At 34.5% G+C, this 12,536-nt stretch overlaps 1 protein-coding gene across 1 annotated transcript; it reads right to left on the bottom strand.

Annotated features, from left to right (window-relative positions):
• Nucleotides 1-1,337: 1,337 nt before the first annotated feature.
• On the bottom strand, nucleotides 1,338-8,295 carry LOC104237348 (OBERON-like protein). The gene is made up of 3 exons (XM_009791485.2): nucleotides 8,124-8,295; nucleotides 5,617-6,715; nucleotides 1,338-2,057 (listed from the first exon to the last, which is right to left on the bottom strand). Exons 2-3 carry the CDS (start codon nucleotides 6,701-6,703, stop codon nucleotides 1,495-1,497), a joined length of 1,650 nt encoding a protein of 549 aa, XP_009789787.1. The 5' UTR covers nucleotides 6,704-6,715; nucleotides 8,124-8,295; the 3' UTR covers nucleotides 1,338-1,494.
• Between the last annotated feature and the right edge of the window lie 4,241 nt (nucleotides 8,296-12,536).

Here is a 12,536-nt window from a genome sequence, read left to right as displayed (position 1 = left end):
TTTATGAGAAAAAATATTATTTAATTAAAAAAGAGGTAACAATCACTTTTTCAAATTTAAAATTATTTTCGAAAAATTCAGTTAAATGTATAATCAATATTTTTTTTGGAAAAAAAGAAAAAAAAAAAAGATTATGTCCAAAGGGCTCCTAAAAGTCCATAATGTTGGGACATTAATTTTATGTCAGTCAGAAATGGAGAATTCAACAAATGTCACGTGAAGATATTTTGCATTTATTTTCGGCAGAAAGGAAATAATACACTATAGCAAATATGAAAGATGGTCATTTTCTTATTCCCTTTAAATTTTTCCCACAATTTTGAGTTGTTGTCTCTATTAATATTGCATGCTTATTGACCAACTTGTCATCTCTATATTGTTCTTTGAATCTTCTGCTTTTATGGATTTAACCCCACATTTCAGACCCAACCTGTAGCTCTGTTCATACTTTTGACCAAATCATATAGTCCTTTATTATGGTTAATCTCTCTCACCCTCTCTCTGCATTTTTCTTTTTGGATGTCCAGTGACTAGTAATGGAAGGGAAGTCTTGGCGTAACGGGTAAAGTTGTTACCATGTGATCAAGAGGTTACGGGTTCAAGTTGTGAAAACAGTCTCTTGCAAAAATACAGGGTAAAGTTGCGTACAATAAACTCTTGCGCGGCGCTTCCCGAACCCCATGCATAGCTGGAGTTCAGTGTACCAGACTGCCCTTTAGTAACTAGTAGTGACCGTTTAATTCTTGGAAAAATTCTAGTATGCAAATATCAAACACCGAGTGGGAAATAAAAAACAAGACCGTTTTATCCTAAATTTCCGTTTTTTTTTTGCATTAAAAGAAATTTTAACTTGTTGCATTACCTAAATACTGGGAAAAATCTTATTTTGATATAGCTCAAGCAAACCATGTTCATTTACTACCGTTGAATGATAAAAATGAGGAAGCTAAGTTTGTGTCACAATCAGACTAAGAGAAATGCAATTCCTACCTTTACTTTTCTTTTAGCTTATCCATCAGAAAAAGAAGGCAACAATAAACTACGCCTCAATACCTTTCAAGTTGAGGTCAACCATAAGAGCCCGTTTGGATGAGCTTGTTGTAAGTGACTTTCAAGCCAAAAGCCATAAATTAGGAATTATAGCTTTTGGTTTGTTTTTATCGTTTTATCTTAAAAACAAGTATTTAAAAGCAATTTCTTACTTTATCCAAACACTACAAAATGGTTTAAAAACTATTTTGGCTTAAAAGCACTTAAAATAAGTCAATCCAAACGGGCTCTAAATCCTCACTTCATTCATTAAACTCAATTCATATCATAAAAAAGAAGGCACAAAATGAAAAGAAAAATTATCAAGACCAAAAGGTTAGAACCAATTCATACATCCAAAAGCCCAGTAAATTTTAGGGGCATATAACTCTATGGAATAGTACCAAAAGAGCTCATGTCATGTGATTACGCCCCCCCCCCCCCCCAATCCTTTGAAGCAACATTCTACATATTCTTAATCAAATCTTGGATTTTGCTGTACATCATCTGGGAAGGGTCACTTCCTCCAGCACTGTTCTGCGACGCTCGTGAACTTTCCTGAAGCTTTATCTTCTCAAATAAATACTGCTTCTCTGCCTCAGCCTCGCTTAATCGTTGTTTCAAATACCTGCTAGCATAGTCCTCTTCTGACTTCTCTGTCTTGGCGAGTGCAATTCGTTGCAGTCTCTCAGCTTCTCGTCTAGCTTCACCGGCCTTTAGGTCAAACATATCGGCTTCTGCCTGTTTAAGCCTTACGATGCTTTCAAGCTCATCAATTTGTTGCTTTTTCCTCTGTCTCTCCATTTTTAGTGAGGTCACTTCCCGAGCTTTATCCTTGAGCTCCTGATCACATGCATCAAGAGCTAACCGTGCTTTCTTAACCATCCGCATCTTTTCCTCTGCTACTGCTTCCATTTTTCTGATGGCTTCTTGCACTACATCTGCAATCTTGTTAAATGCTTCTTGTGGAGCTATGAGCCGACCACCTTCGTCATTGTCTCGACTCTTCGAAGGATCCACATCGAGCTCTGTAAAAGTGAGAAAAACATTTCAAAGACGAAAACTAAAACTTATTGAAGTATTTGAGATTCTTGATTCATTGTGTTGCTTATGTTAGAGAAAGACACTATAAGCCTTACATTAGGCCCAGAATTCACCCAACTCCTATCAGTCATATAAATCATGTAATGCTAGAATGAATAGTTGATAAAAAATATAAGTTCTCTGAGTTGAATTCTCAAACTCAATGCCGGGGAAAAAACCAAGTGCAAACCAAAATTAGTAAAACAGAAAAGCAAATGAAATTCCAATTATGTTTCTCCGTGACGAAGATTTTCTTTAATAATCCTAAGGACCTTTCCTCCTCCTCTTGAAATTATATGGATCAACCCTTTAGTTGAATACATCACCTTCCTTTAATATGCTTTTTCTATAAAAGTAAAGAACAAAAACCTACTAGAAAAGCATCCAAGGGGAGAAAAAATTACTTTAACAGTACATTAGCAACAAATCATAATACTTGGAATAGAAGAAAAAGAATTCCAGAGAATACGTATTATTAAAATCTGTATCGGTTTGTTGTGCCGTTTGTAATATCTCAAATTGAACTTCTTTCCAGATGCGTTAGATTTTCACGTCAAAGTTCTATATCAAAGATTATCCAAAAAAATTGCAAAATCGACAAACTCTGCCAGACCTAATAGTTAAGAATGCATCGAGAAACAGACAAGTAGTCACAAAGCACCAAGCAAAAACAAATAGTCTCCAAGCACTAGAGGTGAGAGACCAACTTTCTTCAACAAATAATCCACAAACATAAAGATTGGAAAATCAAGGGTACATGTTATTTCAGACAGCAACATGCTCCCCTCCCATCTTTGTTTTATGAGACAACAGCAAGTTAAATTGGTTGCATGTTGTGATGAAATACTAAATCTTTTGTACATTGGAAATGCACAACTTAGGCGCTCAAAATCGCATCCCAAAAGGCTGGGACTACTGGCCAGAGGTCACCAGAGTGTTAGAATAATGGGATTAGTGTCTCAAAATGGAAGAGTCTCTCATTAGTTAAGAAAATCCAGAGTGTGAAGAAAACGTCCAGATTCATGCTTACCAAAAAATATCGAAATTCATTCTCTTAGAATTAGTTTCTCTTTATTTCAAATAATGGGTCATTTTTCCAAATTACTAGCCGTTGGACCATTATGACAACTCTTCATCCATTATAACATTTTGTTTTTCCTCGCCTACATATACACATAACCAAGACACTGAAAATAGAAAAACTTTAATTCCTTTCTGTTGATCAGCTAGGTTTTCTCTATTTAATCTTTATTGTTTCTGCTCTTGTGGAAAAAACACGGAAATTATTTAAACTTGAGGCATGTCAAGAGTAGGCGTATCCCCCAGGTTTCGACAAGCTCTTCTAGTATAATATAGGAGCAGAACAACAACATATAATTCTAGAGTAGAAAACCCAATAGTTTAGGATAGCGAAGAACAAAGAGTAATTCTTGTTTTCCCAAAGTGTCTCCTAAAGGAAAAGTATAAAATGTATATATAGACGAAGGAAAAATCAGAAGGTGGTAGTGGGTAAATGATGCTCATAATTGTAATAAAGGCCCAACGGTTAGGATTCTGAAAAAAGATTCCTTTATATGAACTCAAGACACACTAAAGTCAAGAGGATGAATTTTCTGGTAAGTATAAATCAAGACATTTTCTTAACAATCAATTTCAAGAAAATGAATCTAGAGATTTTCTTAATCAATAAGGGACTCTTCCCTCTTGAGATACTATTCACCTTTTCGTAACAATTCCCCCCATATCTCAAAAGGGATATTAAAGACAAAAGTAAAAATAATTATTTGTTGGGTTTTCCACAATCGACCATAAGGTATTGAACTTGGCGTCTTCTGGACTATGAGCCATAGCTTGATAAAATAAAATTTAACTTAAAGAATAATTGGTGAAGTTTTGAACTTCTGTGAACCAAGAATTCTTGTTGTACGTTAGGTGTCTTATCTATTACACTATTACCCCCCCCCCCCCCCCCACAAACTTTGTTGTTTACTGTGGTTTTGTTGCTAATAGGTCATGCCCACGCCTGGTTATTCATGAATGCTCTAGAACTTTTTTGTCACAAATTTCATAGGAGCAACCCTCACTCCACACTTCTAGCTCCATCCATCAAGTGTATTCTGCAGTGCAATACACCACCTATAAAGAATATGGATTGGATTAAGAGTTTAATAACTCAATCTCACTTTCCTTGCAATCTTGTACTATAGAGACCTTTAGTAGTGCATAATAAATCAAAAGTGTTATTACCCATATGAACCTAATGCATGGGATTGCCAATCACATAGGTTTGGTTATCCTCAATGTTGATATTCCACACTGACAAAAGTCCCATACCCCCTCAATGATTCACTTATTAATTTTCTTCCCAAGAGTTTAGTTAGAGGATCGGCCAAATTTACTTCTGACTTCACATAGTTTATGGAAATAATTCCATCTCTAGGTAGCTGCTTTATCAAATTGTGTCTTCGTATTTTGGTAAATTCTTTTGACTTCTCCAGATTATGCGTTATAACTCGAACTTGTGTGAGTTTGGTTGTGATCTAGGAACTATTATATATCCACCGGATTGAACAATAAAAGGACTATTTTTCCCCTTGTACATAAAAGGGGAATTTGGTGAACATGTTTCTCCTCCTCTTTTCTTCTTTCCCTCTCCCCAGACCAGCCGATCTCTATCTGACCATCATTTGCATGGATACATGAAGAACTAAGTTCCAGGCCACATCTTTCAATATCTTGTCCTTAAATGCTAATTTGTTTATACCTTTAGCTTTCACCGCCAAATTCTTTGTTGCAAGCAACTCCTCTCCTTTCGGCATAACTGCTTTCTTCTATCTACATCTACTTCTAAGTTCCACGGTCCATCTTTCAAATTTTTTCCTTAAATGCTAATTGCTTCGCCTTTTAGTGTCCATCACCCAATTCTTTGTTACATGCAACTCTTCTCCCTTTCACTCCGCTATTCCGCTTACCTAAGGCCATCAGCCTATGCAAATCGGTTGGGTCTTTAAAAAAACGAATTATGGGGAAGAAAGAAAAATTCAGGAACCCGCAAACATGGAATACAATTATTGTTAACTAAGGAAAGAAAGAATTGGATGGCTTGAGAAGTAATTTTGCTGATAGATAAGCAAATGAATAATGAAGTTTGGCAAGAGCGTATTGGTCTTAAACGTTTAATATTAAATTAGATGATTGGTTATTTATCCAATAGATAAATCTTCTTGATAAACACTGCATGAGCTTATTGGTCAAGTAAATGATCCCACCAGAGGAATACGAACCCCTTTAGCCCACCTAACATACAAAAGAACCCTAACCATATATCAAAGAAGCCAAAGGACAAAGGACCAGTAATCAATTTATTTGTTAACCTGCTGCCTTTGGCTTGTTGTTGGATGTACCAAGTCATTTCAGCCTTTTCTCAGTAAGCATGGCCCAAAGCAATCAATCAATAAGCAATGATCTGATAATAAATAAGAAAACCATGGAAATGAGGCTTACCTTGGAAAAAGGATAAGATCACTTTACAAGCCATAGGGTCTGCAACTCCACCTTTCAGCTTTTCAATGAGTTCCTCGCATTTCCAAAATAACTTACGGCCTCTCGTATCCTCACTTCTCTGGAAAATTCTTCTGACGTAGTCAAGCTCTCTAACAAAAGCTTCCGCATCCCAACTTGGGGCACAGTGTTGGAACACATCTTTAACCCAACCTAACAACTCAGACGTCCTACTGCAAGCATGGCATCTGAAGAGCGTCTCGGCTGAGCTAGCTCCATTCTTAACCGACGGGCCCGTTCCAATCTGCCCATTGCTAATGGCACAATCCGTGTGTGTCCAATGAGAACAGAGATCACAACCAATCCATCTACAAGTGTTCACCTCAAAATCAAACTTGTTACAGATCACACACATGCAAAGGTTGCAGAAACCATTTTTCTTCGCGCAAATTTCACAGCTACATTCCTCTGCCGGAAGCATACTACCGCATGCGATGTTTCTGCACCTCTTATACAAGAAAATGTCAATGAGGGAAGCTTGAGAGAGACTGACACTAGGATGCAGGAATGCCTGAATTCCAGTCTTGATAGCAACTAGAATTTCTAGCTGGGTGCGGTGTGTAATAATCAGGGTTCCATCCGTCAAATCACCTCTACTATTCACTAGCCTTTGAAGGAATAGAAACTCCTCTCTGTGCTGAGCACCACCTAATCCTTCAAGAATGACCCGAAGTTCGTGTTTAAACTTCTCTAGATACTCATCTGGGAGATTTCGCATCCTTTCAGCTATAGTATCAACTCTTTCTCGGGCAATGTCTCGAAGGGATATTTTATCAGAGTTTGATATATTGCGGACAACAGAGTGCTCAGCGTAGCCATTCTCTTTCTCCTTCTCCAGCTTTTTCGCCATCAAAGCGTCAGATGTTGGCCAAGTTTCACGTGAACTAGCACTTTCAGATGGTGAATCACGAGCCTGATCAGAGGTCGAGCCACGTTCTTGAGGATTAGGAGATCCGCAAGCATCAGGAGAGACCAAGGATAGAGATGTCTGAAGTCCACCAGGCCGTGGTTGTTGGCGTGGAGGCAGCATTTTTCCGATACGCTGGTGATGAAAATGAGCCACAAAAGGTTCGTATCAGCAAATGTACAGAAATGGGCTAAATGGAAAACAAACAAACCAATGTCTGATCCAGTATGCTTCAAAAAAAAATTCACATCCAAAATAAAAATTTGGACTCACTTGACAAGTCTTTCCCTTGAAAGGAACAAAAAACACATAAAAATTCACAAGACAGATTACCTCATCTTTTCTAAACATAAAAACATATTCAATAAAAAGTATCCAAAATTACAGTCCGTAAACAGCGGGAAAAAATAGAACATCATATCTTGTCAAGTACCAACAAGCATATCCTACAACTGATATATTCTGCAAACAAAACTACCAAACTTAGCTAACATTTATTTTTTTCAGATTCCTCTACTGCTTTCAAAATACCTTCTCTAATTCCATTACTCTAAAGAAAGACTTTTTTATTGGAACTTGATTAGATGTAAGCATTTCAACATCCTACCAAACTTACAGCAGCATGCAAAAGCTGCCTTAAATTCTACTAACAAACACTTAAATTGCAAAAACAAACCAATTGGACAAGTATCAACAAGAAATTACTAACTTTATGCCAAACCTAAGAGCAATTATCCAAAAATTAATAATATTTTCACATGTAATACTTTCAACAACAGGGAAAATAGAGCAAATAAAGGACACCTGCTAAATTTACATCAAACACTAAAAACATAACTAACTTTATATCAAACACTAAGAAAGGCAGCTCGGTGCACGAAGCATCCTGCATTCACGCAGTGTTCCAGGGAAGAGCCGCACCCCGAGGGGAGTAATGTAGGCAGCCTACCCTGATGCAAGCATCAATGGCTGATTCACGGCTTGGACTCGTGACCTATAGGTCACACGGAGACAACTTTACCGTTGCTCCACGGCTCCCTTCATATCAAACACTAAAAAAATCACCCAAATATTACTTTCACATTTATACCTTCCAGAACAGGCAAAATTAGGATACCTGCTAACTATATGTCAAAAGACTAACAAAAGTTACTAGCTTTATATCAAACATCAAGCAAATCACCCATGAATTAATAATATTTTCACATTTATACCTTCAAAAACTGGGCAAATAGAAGACAGATGCTAAAATTTACATCAAACACAAACAAAATTTACTACTAACTTTATATCAAACACTATCACCCAAAAATTACAAAAAAAAAAAATCAGATTTTCACATCACAGATAGGAAAAATAAATTATTTCTGCTACTAAAATGCACAAAACTGAGCAAGTGACAGTAGATCAAACAAAAAACTAAAAACACCCAAATTCTTAATTCCCACAAAAAAAAATCAGCATATCCAAGAAAATAAATAACTACATGCATATATAAAATAAAGAAAATTAAGATCTGGGTTAGTAGAATGAAATTACGCACCTGAAATTCCTAAATTGATTAATAAAATTACCACTACAGTTAAATCAATAAACCAGAAAAGTCGGGGATGGAAAGAAAAAGGAACAAGGATAAAAACAAATAAATTTGAATAAAATGGGCTCTCAAATTTTCTCCCCTTTTATTAGAAAAAGAAAGGTAGAGAATTGTTTTTTTCTTCTTCTTATGTTTACGTTGAAGAGGAAAAGTGAAGAAAAATGGGGGCTGACCGAACTGGCAAGTAGACGGTGGTCGGATGACTTGGATTATCAGTATCTAATCGTTTGGGACCCACGTTTTGTTCCTACTCCGCGTCTTTGACTTTCTGTTTACCTCTGTTTTTCTTTAAAAATAAAAAAATTCCCTTCGTTTCAACTTACAAGACCTTAGTTTAAGTGCAGGGTGGGAAATGAGCGGGTTGGGTTGAATTTGGGCGGGTCAAGATGAGTAAGATTAATAAATAGATCATTGTTCAATCCAATCTAAAGTATACTTGGGCTAAGATAGGTTGGATCAAGATGAGATAAATAATGGGTCATAATTCAACCCGCCCAACTAGACCTATGTTTTAAAACCATGTTCATCTTGCATAAAAAACCTTTTACCTTAAAATGTGTAAGTTGAAAAATATTTTGCGTGTGAGGGTAGGGGATGGGTTGGGTGAGTGGTGCAGAAAAATAAGAAAACAGAAAACAAAAAATTAAAAATACAAAAGAAAAAAGAAAAAAGTAAAAAAGAAAATTGAGGGGGTTTGCGCGGAGGGATGGGGGTAGGGCGTAGGGTGGTGCAGACAAATAAAAAAACAAAAAATTAAAAATACAAAAAAAAAGTAAAATTTTTTTTTTGAAGGTGTTTGCGAGAGATGGGGGTGGTGCAGAAAAATAAAAGAACCGGAAATTGAAAATACAAACAAAAAAAAAGTAAAATTAGTGCAACTAAGTAAATTTCTAGATAAGTTGGGTTGAGATCCCTTTATTTTTGGTGAGTTTCATGGGTTGTATTTGGGCTGCTTAATGGGTCAGAATAAGTTATAAAAAATAATGGGTTAACTTGGGCTCGACCCAAATTGACACATGAGCTAAAACGTTTGTAGCCCAACCCATTAATCTCTGGACGGATTGGGCGGGTTGAATGAGTTTGGGCTCAAACTAAGTTTAACGAGGCACGATATTTAAAAAAGAAAAAAGATTCTTAAAAAGTTTTAAATATATCATAAAAGTTAAGGTTATAAGTGTTTGACCAAAAAGTACTAAGCTTTTTGTTAAACCAATTAATGAAGAAAATAAAGGATAAATTTTAGCCAAATATAATTAACTCTAGATCTAAGCCTAGTGAACATGAAAATCAAACGAGGTCAAGTTTATATAGCTCCTCTTAAGTTTATAAAAAGGCATCAAACATAAATGATATATTGTTCTGTACTTATAAAAGCAAAGAGCGAAGGAATGCTATTGATGATTATTGGACCTATTTTTGTTGAATCAACCATGGAGATTACAAAGATTTGCGACCAAAATTTAGGCTTTTAACTTGTCGGAGGTCTTCTCCTATTCCACTGTTCCCTTTTCTCTTTTTTGGGAATCAGCCCAATTTCATGCTTTCTAATCTTCTATTTATATTATCAATATTCCCATTTGTCCAACTGTCTTTAACCAGAATGTTCTCTCTTGATTATACTTTTCATTGTTCCCCTCAATTTTACGATAAGTGTTTCACCGTACAAACTTAGTGATGGCTCGATCTCGACCATGACCGAGATGCTCATGTGGTCATACCTTATGAACACGATCACAACTTAGTCGACCCCCTACTATTCCTTTTATCGTCGGTCCTCATGGACAGATTTTGACCCATACAAGAAGATTTTTTAAACTTGTGATATTGGATATATCATAAATTTTATGACTATAAAAGTATATCATTAAAGTAAAATTACAAATTTTAATATTTTTCTTTTCAGCTTTAAAAAGGTGTCATTTCTTATGTGAACGGATTTCGAGTACAAGGGTCAATTTTTATTTTTATTTTTAAATTTAGTTATAGATTATTTACTATTTTAGAAATAAAGTCTACATATTTAAAAACGAAATGAAAGATAATACCATTTACGTATTTAATGTTTAAAATACTTAGAAACAGTTTAATAAAATCATAGTAAAAAAATTGTTTGATTCCCCAAAATAGTAGCTCCTTCACATAGAAGGGATGAAAGGTATATACACATATATAGAGTTTTACTAACCAATATGATTATATCTATTTTTAAATTCTCCAAAATATCATGATTAGGTACTTGTTTATTATTAACCAAAAGCCTTAAATATTAATTTCCAGATCTCTATAACATCATTGTCCACTCCTTGTTTTCATTCCTTCTGTTGCTTATATATACAAAACTTCAATCACCTTTCTTTCCTAAAATGCATTTTCATTCCAATTTTGACAATATTCTCTGAAAATCAGTCAGTTTAATGTAAGTAATAGTTGTAAAGATTTTGAAAATTTAATGTAATTAGATATGCCGACAAGGAAAGTTTTTACTTGAAAAGTCAAGAAAAATCCAGTAGTTCTTTTAGCGGATGTTTATTGCTCGTTTTTCTCCTTTACAATTATCACTACAGAAAAGGAAAGAAAAAAAAAGTTAAAATTAGCTAGGAACTTTATCGCTAATTTATCGTTAAATTCTTTGTTGTTAAGAAATTGTTTTGATAATCTATCATTAAACCGTTGCTAAATAGGATTAGTGACGATTTTTTCTGTTTAACTACAGAAGTTATCTGTTGGTAATTCATGTTTTTGTAATAGTGTATGCTTCATCAAGATAGTTAAAAGGAAAAATATATTACATTCGAATCAGATCAACAAACCAAGAGTGTTTAAGAATTCTAAAGTCGTACCTCCATTAATGTTAGTTGATGGTGGAAGAAGGAGAAAAGATCGCTAAAAGAAATTTGGAGGATTGAAGTGATGAAAGAGAGGGAGACGGACTCTTATATGATAATTCTCGACCCAAAGTCCTTACAAGTAAAGAATGAATGAGATCGCTTCCCTCTATAGGAACGGAATATAGAGATAAATAGTGCTGGATTTAGTCAAAAGACGAAAAGGTTCATATTTTTAATGCGTTACCAGGACATTTAAGAGAACTAAAGATATAAATAAAAAACTTAGTTACAATAAGGCGGAATTTGACGTGCTTATAGATGTCGTCCTTCCACTATTAAAAAAATACGAATAGCGATAGATAAATATTATAGCTAAACAAAAAAAATCGTGACTAATCCTATATAGCGACGAATTAGGAATGAATTATCGAGAAATTATGTTAGCAACAAGTAATTTAACGATAAATTAGCGACAAAGGTCGTAGCTAATTCCAATTTTTTTAGTGTTTTTTCTTCTCATGATGCACACTTCATTGAATTGACCAAAAATTTTGAATTCATTAAATTCATTTCTTTTGGCATTTCATACCCTTTATAAGTTAGTTCAAGTGTATTTTTCTTTGGTAGTCTTTCCCTTTAATTCAAATAGAAAAATGATACTGTGTAGCCGCTTTTAAAATAATAGTCGAATTATATATAAAAATTATATACTTTATATATATATATTTTCAGTTACTAAATATAAATAATTTTTAGCGCGTGCTAAAAGTGATAATGCCCTCATTCAAATCATGTATTGTTTATTAAAGTCAGGATCCAAATGAGGCTATTTGTGTCAAGTTTAGAATGGAGCAATCCTATTGGCTAAAAAAAGAAAGAATTGTAGCTCCTTTGAAAAAATGTCTTCGCTACTTGACTATTTTGCCCTTCTTCTTTGGAATAATATATTAATGACTTAAAGCTCATATCAGCTTTTGTCTTTACAGTTGCATTTGGTGTGTAGTTAAGTAAGACTTCTCTTTTGTCGTTTTTTCCCTTTTTACCTTAGTCAGATATGATTTGTGTAGGAGAAAAAAAAAAGATATGATTTGTGTATGTGTAGATTAAGTTTTATCATTACTTATCATGTTTATTTCAAACGCATTCAAGGATTTCAACGGAGGTTATTTTTGTCAATCAGCTTAAAACGGAGAGAAGTTTTATCGGGCAAAATATAAAATTAGCATGTCAGCCCAAACTAATTGCATTTGCTCGCCAAAAAATATATAAAATATATATACACAAAAAAAATATTAACTATTATTTTGGGAGCGACTAAATATATATATATATATTTAAATTTTATTGGCTTAAAAAGAATATTAGTACTATAGTTTCTTTGTACATGTTATTGATTATTTGACCATTTTACCCTTCTTCTTGGGAGCAGTTAATTGATTTAATGCTAATATCAGCATTTGTCTTTACATGTAAATTGATTTTTAGAAAAATATTATCAAATGGTGGCAATGCCATTTGGTGTGTACATAAA

This window comes from Nicotiana sylvestris, chromosome 5 (assembly GCF_000393655.2).
Source record: "Nicotiana sylvestris chromosome 5, ASM39365v2, whole genome shotgun sequence".
NCBI lineage: Eukaryota > Viridiplantae > Streptophyta > Magnoliopsida > Solanales > Solanaceae > Nicotiana > Nicotiana sylvestris.
Note: the sequence above shows the minus strand (reverse complement) of the source record. Positions and strands in the feature narration are given on the sequence as shown.

What these genes read in the sequence shown, in the direction of transcription:
- LOC104237348 (XM_009791485.2), bottom strand. Translation starts at nt 6,703, where the DNA reads ATGCTGCCTCCACGCCAACAACCACGGCCTGGTGGACTTCAGACATCT. An exon ending in GATCTTATCCTTTTTCCAAG is followed by an intron (nt 2,058 to 5,616) that starts GTAAGCCTCATT and finishes TCACTTTTACAG; the next exon opens with AGCTCGATGTGGATCCTTCG.